The sequence below is a fragment of the Thermobia domestica genome, unplaced genomic scaffold (assembly GCF_964235325.1).
Source record: "Thermobia domestica unplaced genomic scaffold, izTheDome1.hap1.1 HAP1_SCAFFOLD_149, whole genome shotgun sequence".
Lineage (NCBI taxonomy): Eukaryota > Metazoa > Arthropoda > Insecta > Zygentoma > Lepismatidae > Thermobia > Thermobia domestica.
Genome location: NW_027655897.1, coordinates 320216 through 333829, shown reverse-complemented (window position 1 = coordinate 333829; position 13614 = coordinate 320216). Strand labels below are relative to the sequence as shown.

Here is a 13614-nt window from a genome sequence, read left to right as displayed (position 1 = left end):
AAGTAAATTACCGTTTTCGGGTTGTAGAAAGCCATTCAAGTAGTAATTGACTCTATACGCTATCAGTAATATCGGTTTGGTGTTGAATGCTTTGAAATGAGCTAGATAAAAATATGAAAGAATTGTGGGTTTATATTTGGTCCATTATCACAACCAAAAATATATTGTAATTGCTTTCTACGTTACGTGTCATTTAAAAAAACATTGAAGTTATTGTTAATTGGCGTTCCATTAATTCATTGTTTTGTATACAGTCATTAAAACAAAGATAGTGAGAGTTGTACTATAGAACATCCTGCATTTCATTATTATTATTATTATTATTATTATTATTATTATTATTATTATTATTATTATTATTATTACATCTAGATGAATCGGAAAAGTAAATCATAGTCCTAGAGTAGAACTATACTTGTAAGTTAATTACACAAATGATATATTAACCCTTAACTGTGCTTGTTAAAAAAAGTCACGTTTGTCTGCTGGTGGGGTATCTGAAAACCCCACATTAAAATTACACTAGAAGTCTTGTAGTAATAGTTGTATTGTCCGCAATAGTTGCAGATATGGTTACACATAATCAGGACAAACGTACAAATGATGTTCCTTGTAAATACTTTCCTTGGAATTACATTGAACAACAAATGTATCTGCCTACAACGAGAAAATGTACGTTGTTGAAGAGAGGCCGTGGGGTATTTAAATACCCCATCATCACAGTTAAGGGTTAAATTATATGAAGACGTTTAAAGTGGCTCAGTAGTACAGCGCGCACTCCTGGTGGGTGTAGTTCCTTGTTCGATCCTAGCTCCCGTCAAGTGAGCTTTGTGTGGACAAGACCCTTCGCGTAGGTTCTCTCGTTTCCTCCCGCTTCCTTCATTCCACTGTTGTCATTTGTCTCATTATGACCGTCTCCCTTAACCTCGGTACGTAATCGTAGAACTTTCAAGTCTAAACAGTATTCGAGTTTCTTTTTTGTATGAGTTAAAAAAAATCCACGTTCTTGTACCTTTTCTCAGTTTATGAATATTAATCATACTCTTCCTATTGGTATCATCCTTGTACAGGAGCGCACCCACGGGGGTGGTCTATCGGGTCTGAATCCCTCAAAACTTCGTTATTCGACAAACATTTCTACACTTTCGTAATAAACCCATGGTTACACTAGCAGAGGAATGGTTGATGTACCAGAAAGATTTGATCTTTACACTACATTCGTACTCCTTTTCTTATAAAAACAGTTTTTTTTTTCCCCCTGAGAATATCGGTGGCAGTGTAAAATAATACCAGTTCAATACTACATACACGTAGTAATTATCTATGGTGGACTTCCCCCCCCCCCAACACAAATTTTTGGGTGCGCGATTGTTCTTATGTATATTTTCATAACTCGCAAACTCGAAATGGTTTATATGATATTCGAATGTAGACATATTTTTCTTTAATGAGCGATTCACACTATTTTCTTTTTTGCTCTAAAATTGTTTCTTTCTTGCTACCTTTGTATGTTTAATTATGAAAAGAAATTATACATTGAAAACTTTTATTAAGATATCTATAAGCCACTTGTGTGATTTAAATAGTTAAAAACTATTTATTTAATGATCATAGTGAAACTGTATTTTATGTTTTAATTATTTTCCTTTATTATTTTGTATTCTAAACATAAAAGAAACTTTAAAAAACTTACCAAGTTTTTAATTACGTTTTAACACGTTGCTCAAAAAAATACATATCTGTGTAAGACATGCTTAACTGGGTTCTTAAGAGGTTGCTATGAGAATCAAAAAATAGTCAGAAATAACAATGGAATATTTTACTTCAATAAAAACACAATGGAGCAACAGAGAAAGAGAGATGTTCAAGATTGTTTTCTGAACATGGTTGCTTATTAAAATGTACTTAAGGAAACCAGAAAACAAGAAAATAAAATTTAGAAATATGCAGTCGTTAAAACTGGAAGATTCCAAAATTTTTAATCAGGAGTCTATTTTCCTCTTAACAGGGTACAAAATTCGACCTAAAATTTAAGTAATGTTTTTAAAACTAGTTTGAAAGCTAGCAACCGCTCGTGGTTGAGAAGGAAGAAAGAGTTCACATTCTCTGTTAGGAAAAAATATATAAGAAATCTGTGTGGTAGATTAAGGAAGGCTATACGTAGTCTGCGAGAGTTGATTGTATTAATAAACTGGTGCGAACATTTTTGTGGCTTGAGGAAAGACAAGGTAGACAGCGTCTACCCTTTAGAATTTCATATATATTAAGTTTAAATATTTCCTGAACTTAAAATTTCCTTTTTTTTTTTTTTTTTTTTTCACGTTGAAACTAGATCCTTTTCTAGAACCTGCTTTCATGTAAGTTGACAGATCACCCAGCGTCTAGAAGAACTTTGAACATTATCCCTGTCTTGGATCCATATTTCTTTCATCAACTTGTAGAAGCATAGGAGTACCAGCTCCGCGCAAACTTAAAGGCCAAACACTCGGTGTGTAGAAGTCTTCAAAAAGACGATAAGCATTCTATCTATTACTTAGTATCGGGTTGCCAATCTAGTTTATTTTAATGTAGATTTGTAAGTGCAGAAGCACCGCTACTTTCTTCTTCTTCTTGTTTATTTTAAATCATTTTTCGAGCCCCCTTTATAAAATGTTAAATTGTTGCAATGTGCCTTTGAAATACGATTTTTTGAACACATTTTGTGCTTAGTGTCTAACGTCGTAGGAAAAAGACTACCAGAAAACACCAGCACTGTAAAATAGAAATTCAGGTTTGATCCCCGGACCATCAAATCAGTTTCTTTTAATTATTCTGTATATATTCTTAATTCGTATTGTGTGCTTATTTTTTTTCTATTCACGTTAGTTTGAAATTATAAATACTTAAAATTAGCTGTTACTTATTAGTGTGTATTCAGCAGGGGAAGGGGGGGAGTGCAGAGTGAAGTTCACTTGCATGCTTTTTGCCCAAAATCGGGTGTCTTGTGAGTTACATAGTCAGATAAATGTGATCAACTATTAGGTGATCGTTGAACCAGGTTACATCGAGGAGATGGCAATATTCACTATTAAAAAAAAAAAAAAAAAAAAAAAAAAAAAAAAAAAAAAAAAAAAAAAAAAAAAATCAATCAATCAATCAAGTAGCCAAAACCAGTAACGCTAGCAGTTTCGTAAGCATAAATCTTTATTTCAAACTTGATAGTATAAGAAAAAAAAATATATGCCAAGAAATTGGGTAAAGGAAATATTCTAAATCTTCATATCAGTATTTGAATTAATACTATCTTCATCAGTTATCAACAACTGTAACATTTTGTAGTTGTTGTTGAAGTCTAAAACTTAATTATAGTTGTGAAATAGGTTTGATTTTTCTGTTTGAGAAAAATGTCTTAATATAATGGTTCATTTATTTATTTTTTCTCTCTTTCTTGCAGGAAACGTGCCTCTGTTTTTGACTGTTTACATCACCCGTGGATTCAGGTTAGTATATATACGAGATCTTGTAATGCTCTACTATAATTAGCATTAAAGTCTTCGTAATTGTTCGTTATTTTATTGTTTCTTGTTCTATAAATTAATCTTATGTATATACTATAATTAACGTGCACCAGTACACAGTATATGGAAGTATACAGTCAACTTGGAAGTTTAGTCTGCAACATAAAGATTTTGAAATAATTCTAAAAACAGAAAAATAACGAAGATCGTGTTTAAAAATCTCATGAATCGACGAATATATATATATTTTTAAAGTAACGAGAACCGGACAAGAAACGGATTGTTTACTTTTGGGGGCGCGTATCTCCTGTAACCAACGGATTCCTCGGACAATGGGCATGGAAGAACATACAGAGAAGCTAGTTTTCAAATATGCAAACCTCAAAGTCGCATTTGAAGTTGTTTCTGTGCCAGGGCCCAAAACAACCAGACATTGCTGATCGCTCTCGGCTATTTCGACTCATGAGCTGGATTTGGTTCCAGTGGGAACCCATTCTTGGGCTTAGTTGTGATATCCAGGAGGCCCGTAGCTAGGAGTGTGTTATGGGGGAGACACAGTTCAATTTATTCCCTCACACTCACATCAATCTCAGCTGACGCATGGGTCGAAATAGCCGAGACCGATCAGCAGTTTCAGACTGTTTTGGGCCCTGATACTGAACAACTTCAAATGCGACATCGAGGTTTGCATATTCGGAAACTAGCGCGTCTGCACGTTCTCCCCATACCCATGTTGCCCGAGGAGCCCGTCGGTCACAGGAGATACGGGCACCCACAAGTGAACAGTCCGTGCTTCTGGGCCGGTTCTCGTCACTTTTTGTAAGGATTCTGCTGAGTCTCTGTAGTTTTGTGGATAGTATGCGACATACAATTACGCAGCAGTCAGGAGATGAGGATAGATCCAAAGATCACCGGAAGTATCTTTAGTGATGCACGGTGACCCGAGAAATGACCACAACACTGTCGGTATCGTCAATCGGTTTTTCGACTCCTATTCGAACACACCTCACGTTGTGACATAGAGACCAACGTATTCGTGAACTATAGAGACTATCGGTTCTCTACATACCCATATCGACCCTGGTAGTCACTGGAGATGCACTTTCAGGTTGATTCGTTGCTCCGTGTCCCTCAGTTTTTACAGCTGAACGACCTGCCAAGACAAAAGTGTAAACGAAAATACGTTAGAAAAACAACTTATGGCTGCAGACAGCTGAAATTACAGTTATACACTACGAAGATATCATATTAACTATATTACATAATAAATAACCAACCTACCCTATTTCGCCCATAGTCCACTAGCCCACAGATCAAGTTTGGATATTTTTCAACAGACTTCGCATGTATATTTATATAGGTATTTTTTTTAAGTAAAACAGGGGGAAAAATATTGTCACCTTCCAGATAACAATAGATTGCTTTCCCTATCGGTTTTAGTTGCAAAAATACATGTGTGTTAGTAAAGGTGAAACACAATTACTTATATTGGTACATAATCCAATATTGGTACATACTCCATTCCGTTGAAAACAGACGAATTGCCTTTAAGAAAATTCAAGTTATTGATTAGTTGTTACTGCTTCATTTCTTCAGATTCTGAATAACAAACTGTATTCTTGTCGAAATGTAATGTTCATTATCGATATCTATGTTCATTGCTAAAATCCTCAATGAAATACACGAAGCAGTTTCATTACTTTTCAGATGCATTTGACTTTTTGTTTTAGATTTCTGACCTTTCATTTTGTCTGCATTTTTTTAAAGTGGAACTACGAAAATGTAGAACAGTCTTGAGTTAGTTAAGGCATCAGGAATTGAAACTGAAGTTGCATCAGATATTAAGAGGCATACATATTTCTGTCTCTTTTAGCTTGTTTCGCAAAAACATTTTTTAGTTGTATGTCTATCGTACTTTGCACAGGGTATTTTGATAAGGTTTACAGTTCTATGTTTGATGATTTTTGTTGTAAAACACAAGGCGCAAAATTTCCGGTCGCCATTGGCGACTAGAAATTTAGAGCTGGCGACCAGTGTTCAGTAGGAATGGTTTCTGCCTAAACTCACATTGCTGCGCAGTTTGTTTCGCACAAAAATCATTGTCACTGAGTGAGAGAAAACACAACGGACATGGAAAGTAAAGTCTCTTCACAACGTTGCAATTCCGCCTCTCCTTTCATTACGAGATTCCTAAATTTGCTTCCAATTGTCACAATTTGTGAGTACTGTTTCATGTGACAGAGGCCTCAGCAATCTCAACAGAGTTAAGATTGCCTACAGGAGTTCAATGAATATTGACATACTGGATGATTTCCTGACAATTTCCATCAATGACCCTTCGCTTAAGGACTTTGATCCGAAAACTGCAATCGACAATTGGTACTTCAGTGCAGATAGCGCGTTACACAAACGTGAAGTCTTAAGGTGTGATTTTTAACACGTATATGAATTGTCCAATTCAGAATTGACTATCCTGAATCTAATTCTCTGGTTTTGAAATGTTATGCCTTGATGTATCTTTCTTTGTCAATACTAAAGGCCGGGGGGGAGGGGGAGATCCTCTCGTAATGTGTACGTGAGAGATACTGGCGACCATCATTTTTGGATTGGCGAGTGCATCTGACTTTGCAATTTTGCACCTTTTATATACCACAATTTTGATGAAGACATTCTGCATTTAAATAAATCAAACGTACTTCATCTGTTTCTTTCTTCTTCTTTTTATTTAACAGACATTTCAGAGAGAACTGACTCTTTCTACCATCAGTTTACATTAGTTTAGGGAATTGTACAAACATTAAGGTATCATTTTAATTATTACATTATTATAGTTTTATATTTTAATAATCAAATAACATTCACATTCATTACAATGTTAATCGCGTGAAGAGCAGTATTATTGATAAACTTACTGTTATTCACTTTTACTCCTCCCAAATCCTTGTATATCGCTCAAAAAATTATATATGTCGAATTTTTGGTGATAGTTGTCAGTATTTTCAGGACTTAGGTAAAGAACATATTTTGATAGAGATAGAACGTATGAAAATTACTCCCCACTCCCTACTCCACTAATTTCCATAATCCTTATTCCTACCAAAGTACTATCCATTACCTAAGTTTTAAAAATGCTGAGAATTGCCAACAAAAAATTCGACTTTTATACAATTTTTGAACACTTTTTAAGAAATTGGAAGTGTAAAAGTGAGAACGTTTGCGTTTATTGAACAACCACATTATTATAGTACAATATATATATATATATATATATATATATATATATATATATATATATATATATATATATATATATAATATACAGGTGGTGATCAGAAAAATGGAAATACCTGAACGAAATTGCAACTTACCAGATTAATATGGTGTCGGGTCACCTTTCGCCTTCAGAACAGCCTTGATGCGACGTGGGATGGAGGCATAGAGGTCGTGAATGGTAGCAAGTGGAATTTTACACCATTCCTCGTGCAGGGCATCGGCCAGTTCTATGAGAGAGAATGGAGGTGGAAATCGTCGCCGGAGTCGTGTTTCCAAGACGGACCACAGATGTTCAATTATGTTGAGATCTGGGGATTCGGCGGGCCAGGGGAGGTGTTGAACTTCGTTCCGATGTTCCTCAAACCACGCTGCAACAACGCCAGCTGTGTGAATGGGTGCATTATCATCCTGGAAGATGGCGTCATTGTCCGGGAACAACATCCGGACCATAGGATGCAAGTGGTCTCCTAAAATTGCGACATAATCGTTGGCAGTGATTCGTCCGCTAAGTGTGACCACAGGACCCAATGAAAACCATGAGCCCCCGCCATGTTTCACAGTTGGGCGGAGACACTGCAGATCATAAGCTTCTTTGGGCGTTCTCCACACATAAACACGGCCCGTGGTTGGGAATAGGGTGAAGGATGACTCATCCGACCATATCACACGTTCCCAGTCCTCAACGGTCCAAGTTGCATGGTCGCGGCACCATTTGTGGCGTGCGAAAGCGTTATGGTCCTTGATGAGCGGCTTGGCCCGTGCAACACGACTCCGTAAGTTCATGTCATGTAATTCGCGGCGGACTGTGATTGTCGAAACAGGGTGGGGGAGGTGCTGATTGAGTTCCTCCGTCACTTGCTCCGCAGTGGCACGTCGGTTCTGCGTGACAATGCGCGTTAATACCCGGCGTGACCTGTCACTCATGATTTTCTTCCGCCCACTGTTCCGCCTCCCCGATGTGGTTTTCCCGTGTGTTGTGTAGGCCGTCATCACCTTCGACACTGTCTCACGCGACACACCTAGCGCAGTAGCTACTGCCGTCACACTCATTCCACATAACCGCGCACCAACAATTTGCCCTCTTTGAAAATTTGAGAGGTCTCCCATTTTACGCTACCTCCGTCTGCTGCAGCCACTGGATACTGCTGTTCCACTGCGCCTGACGTAGTATGGAGACCGACCTAACACACCACCACCAGCGGTCCGGCGCTGCGGGCGCCACGACACCACTGCCAACTCATACATCTGACGTGTTGCCAACTACAGGTGTTTCCATTTTTCTGATCACCATCTGTATATATATATATATATATATATATATATATATAAAGAGGAATAAATAAAATTGAATTAAACTGTAAATTACAACAATTGTTGAGTGTTACTCAAAATTAAACTAATCTTGTGTGTAATCGAATCACGGGAAAAGGACTGAACGATTTGAAATAAATTTTTAAGTATAATTTTATCACTTGCTTCGAACTGTGTTTTTATAATGTTATTTTAAACTCACTTGACTCAAACTTTTTGAAATATACTACTTTAAAAATGGGGGAGCTTTTCGTTTTTCTTGCCTCGTTGAAAGCAACATTGTGTGCTGTTTGTGAACGCATCACTGGAAAATTGCTGAACAGATTGTAATAAATCCCGGAACATTAAAGCCTATCTCGATCAAGGCTTTCATCGTGTCGCTAAGAGGGGCAAGGGGGATCAATTTTTTAAAGTAGCTTACGAGTCTCTCAAACTAGGACAATGAAACTCAGTAAATAAATTCGTCATTCAAACTAAACGGAGACATGTCCCAGTGTTTCCAAAATTCCGCTTTTAAAGGCGGAAGGAAGACAATTTGCATAAATTGTTTTTCCCATATTGAAAGCTACATTGTCTGTTGTTTGTAACCGCATCACGGGAGAAAAGGTGACCCGTTTGAAATGGATTTCAGAACCTAGTTATTACCTGTCTCAAGCTGGGATTTTGTGTTACGTTGACTAAAGGTCGTATCCTAAGAAGAGTAGAGGGTACAAAATTTATGCAAAATTTAGAATATCTGGTAGGTTTTTATTATTACACTTTCATTGAAATATGTATACTATGATGGGGAAGGGTTTCCCCCCATAAATCTATTCTCCCCGTGCGGAGAACAATTTCAGCTAGTTCAAATATAAAATTGTAGGAGTGTAACAATAAAAATTATACTTTAATGATTGAACAATTCCAGATTATATAAAACACGAAATCTTTATTTGCTTAATTCTATATATTGTAAATTTATTAAAGAATACGTAGTTGTTCTGGAAAAATAGAAATGTTGTTATTAGTGGTATTTATTAAGTATTGTTTCTGTTTCACTTTGCAGCCTCATAATCAAGTTCAAGAAGTATTAAGAAAGGAAAAAGAAATAAATATAGATAATTTTAAAGCATTCCAAGCCAGACGCAGATGGAAGGTAAGTTCTGAAATTTTATCAAATCTAATTCTGTTTTTCTGTGCTTACTGAAACCACACACATTTTAGGGATCATATTTACAATCATAGAAATCTATAGTCGTGTTAATGATAATAATAATTCTAAGTAGGAATTTTAGATGCTTCATTTTTTTTTCTATTATGAAGTACAAATTAGCTTGTCTTGGAAAGAAAACACAAATACATATTCCTAACCCTTTCTCCTCTTTTTTTTTTTTTTTTTAATAAATACAAACACCTTTTCTCCATGTCATCTTCCACTTATTAAAACTTCTCTTTCGGTCCTTTTACGCACTTTATTCCGATATAAATTAAACAAGGAACACCAAGCTTGTCACAGGAATGCAAAGTAGAAACTAAATCCAATTGGCTAAGAACAGAAGTCAATGGAGAGCTTTTGTGAATGCGGCATTGAACCTCCAGATTCTATAGGTCATAGAGTTCATTAGTTCATTAGATTTTTTTTTTTTTTTGCTATATTATTCTAATTTTGATATAAATATATTTCAGTGAAGTAGCTCTGGTATTCATACTGTTATATTGTCTTTTCTTTCATAGTTGTCTCTACGTGTGGTAACCTTATGTAACCGTTTATCTAGAAGTGCCAAATTACGTAGCCAGAGTCAAGAACTAATTGATTCGCCTACGTTCCATTCATCTAGTGCTGTGAACACGGTTACCTACAGTGAGGTAAGTACACTGAAAATCATAGTTTATATTTCATAATTTCACTATATGATATGAACTAATCCTGTGAATGATTGGATTCTGCAAATTTGAAGGGAATTCGCATGTAAAACCCTAGGCTTGATTTTTTTTTTTTTTTTAAGGAACTTCCTGTTTAAGCGTATCGGTAGTGTATTTTGTTATACTGTCATTGCAAGCTAGATGGGGATATTTTGACTCGTGTGGAAAACCATTCACTGAAGAAACTTTATTTTCTTCTTAGTTTAACGTCCCACGCTTATGCGCCGAGGCTAAAGGAGAAAATGATTATGATAACAAATGAAGAAAATGGGAGGAATTGAGAGAACCCCGAGAAAACCCACGCACATAGTATTTGTCCATCACAAAGTCTACTTTGCGCAAACTAGGATCGAACCAGAGACACCATACTAGAGGTGATCGCTCTACCACAGCGGGAACCGGTCAAAACCCCCACAGCCAAAACACCCACACTCAAGAAATGTCAAAACGCCCACACAAACGGTCATAACCCCCACACAAATGGACAAATCTCCCAAACACACGAAGGGTCATAACCCCCACAGCCAAAACCCCCACACTCAAGAAATGTCAAAACGCCCACACGATCGGTCATAACCCCCACACAAATGGACAAATCTCCCAAATACACGAACGGTCATAACCCCCACAGCCAAAACCCCCACACTGGTAATCGGTCATAACCTCCAACGGTCATAACTCCCACACAAATGGACAAAACCCCCACACATAGCAACGGTCACAATCCCCACACAAATGGACAAAACTCCCACACAATCGGTCAAATCTCCCACACTCTGAAATGATCCTGGTTGTATGTCTTGCCCTTGTACTTTTTAATAGCATTTTTTATTCCACTTAAACCGATGTTGCAACTATTCTTCTTGCACTGTTTTGTAATGACAGAAACACTAAAGTGGGCGTCGTAAAGAGCCGCAACAAAGACGTGCAATCACGGTATTTTCAGAGTGTGGGGGATTTGTCCGATTGTGTGGGGGTTTTGTCCATTTGTGTGGGGGTTTTGTCCATTTATGTGGAGATTGTGACCGTTGCTATGTGTGGGAGTTTTGACCGATCGTGTGGGCGTTTTGACATTTCTTAAGTGTGGGGGTTTTGGCTGTGGGGGTTTTGACCGTTCGTGCGTTTGGGGGATTTGTCCATTTGTGTGGGAGCTATGACCGATCGTGTGGGCGTTTTGACATTTCTTGAGTGTGGGGGTTTTGGCTGTGGGGGTTTTGACCTAGACCCACCACAGCCACTGCGGTCCCCCAAAAAATTGATAGGTGAAATAACGTCAATGTACGAGGGGAGGTAAAAAAAATGTGCAGCCTACAAGAAATCATTCTGGAGAACTCTGATATCATGGTGGTATTAGTCCTACTGTACATAGTCACCGTGCCTAGCAACACATTTTTGGAAGCAGCTCTTCACTTTCCGTAAGTCCATTTTGTAAAAGCCTACAGTTTGCCTTTGAAACCACAGCTCAACCTCAGAAATGTCATCCCTACTATCAAAATGGCGTCCTCCGAGTGGATGCTTCATTTCTGGGAAGAGAAAGAAGTCACTTGGTGCTAGGTCAGGCGAGTATGAGGATGGGCAATATTTCATGTACTAATTCCACTGCCTTCATCGTGAATGCATGAGCGTAATGAGCTGGTGCATTGACTGCCAACAGCAACACCCCTTTTGTGACCAATCCATGACGTCCTCTCGTAACTTAGTCAGGAGATACGAATAATAGGTACTTGTAATAGTTTGCCCTTGTGATAGGTAATCTGTTATAATGACCCTTTCACAGTCGCAGAAAACGGAAAGCATGACTTTGGCGGTAGACTTCTGCACTCGTGCCTTTTTAGGGAAGGAAGAGGACGGGTGTTTCCATTGTTCGCTCATTTCCTTTGTTTCTGGATCATAAAGAAAACCCGACTTTCATCTATTGTTGCTAGTCTGTCGAAAAAGTCCTCTTCATCCACCTCCCAGCGATGCAACATTTCTCTTGCAACGTCCTCGCTATTTCTCTTCTGGAAAGGTGTGAGCATTCGTGGCACCCACGGTGCGTACATTCTTAGAAGATGCAGCTAGTTGTGAACGATATTTCAGGCAGATCCATAACTCATACCTACTGCACACACAACACTTTCAGTGGTTATTCTCCTGTCTTCCATTATGATCTCAACCTTCTTCGTCAAGGCGGCATCATCATTGAAAGAGGCGTCCTGCCCAGTTTGGAATTGCCGTTTTCCACTTGAATAGCATCTTATAAGATGGACTTCTATCCCCATATACTTCTTTAATCCCTTCTTGGATCTGCTTTGCTGATTTCCCCTGAAGATGGAGGAGCTTAATGACACTCCTTGCCTCAAGCTTGTCAATCATCGCACCTTTATTATCTTTAAATAATAATAATAATAATAATAATAATAATAATAATAATAATAATAATAATAATAATAATAATAATAGAAACGAGTCCGGAATTTGCATGATTAATATAAATGTGTATAAAATTTGGATATGTTCCCCTTTGACGGCCTGCTGTTCTTATGTGTTTACATATATACTTTGTTTCTACATACAAGTACATAATAATGTATAAGATTTCCATTTGTTTGTTCCGTTCGTAACAAATATTTGAAAAGGTTGTGATGAACACAGTTATGAGGAATTCAGAACAGTTAGGAAAAAATATAATTTTCTTCATTAGGTGATGCAGAAGACAACCTTAATATCATCATCATATTCAGTTATGGTTAAGATGTTTACCTACAAATTAATTTGTTCAATGCTTACAAGAAGTTACCACTTTCGACTTAAAACCGTGAATAAAATTTTGCCATTCTGTGTATATAGTCGAAAGAAGTTCTTTTTTTTTTTTTTCCTTCCGTTAGATTTTCCTTTAATACGAAGGTGAATTGGGAAGTTCGTGGCCTAACGTACAAAATTAGAAAATAGGTGAAGTTGATGTTTTATTTTTCCACGTAATCCCCCTCGATCGAGATACATTTACGCCACCTCTCCGGTAACGCTTCTGTACCACTTGTAAAAAATGATTCCTGGAGCTCTGTAAAATATCCCAGTACAGTATTTTTCACCTCTGCTTGCGAAGAAAATTGCTGACTCCCAAAAAAACTTTTTCGGGGTTCTAAACAAGTGAAAGTCCGAGGGCGCCAAGTCAAGCGAATAGGGCGGGCAGCAACAGTTCGAACTCACAGGAATGAATTTCTGCCATGAATGTAAGGGGTGTGTAAACGCGCGAAATGTCGTAGTGATTTTCTCCATGTCACAAATTTCCATCACTTCCGCCGACTTAGCGCCTTATAAACTCCTCACGTGAAACAATAGAGAAATGAGATTTTACACAGTGACTACCAACGGATATAGCTACGCGGCTAATGTGTACAAACATAAAATAATTGCTTCCTTCCTTTTCAGGCCATGAACTTTCCGATCCGCCCTCGTAAATAATTTTCGAAATAATTTACCACATGTGAGTCAACTTTACTTAGAGGTAGAAGCAATATAACTTTCCAATTATATTGACAAAATAGCGCAAAAGGAAATTCTGAGAAATAAGGTGAGCTGCCCGGATTTCCTAAGAAGCTGTCAGAGAATTCCGAGACAGTGCAGTTAATAGTACATTAAATATTACGTG

General features: G+C 37.5%; 1 protein-coding gene across 4 annotated transcripts in view; it reads left to right on the top strand.

Annotated features, from left to right (window-relative positions):
• The window catches only part of LOC145676400 (death-associated protein kinase 1-like), a 397918-nt gene that overhangs the window by 160260 nt on the left and 224044 nt on the right, over positions 1-13614 (top strand). For all 4 annotated transcript variants that reach the window (XM_081747256.1, XM_081747257.1, XM_081747255.1 and 1 more), the window contains exons 7-9: positions 3434-3479; positions 9127-9216; positions 9795-9926. In XM_081747256.1, the coding sequence (XP_081603382.1) occupies positions 3434-3479; positions 9127-9216; positions 9795-9926 (268 nt within the window). The remainder of the gene's footprint in view (positions 1-3433; positions 3480-9126; positions 9217-9794; positions 9927-13614) is intronic.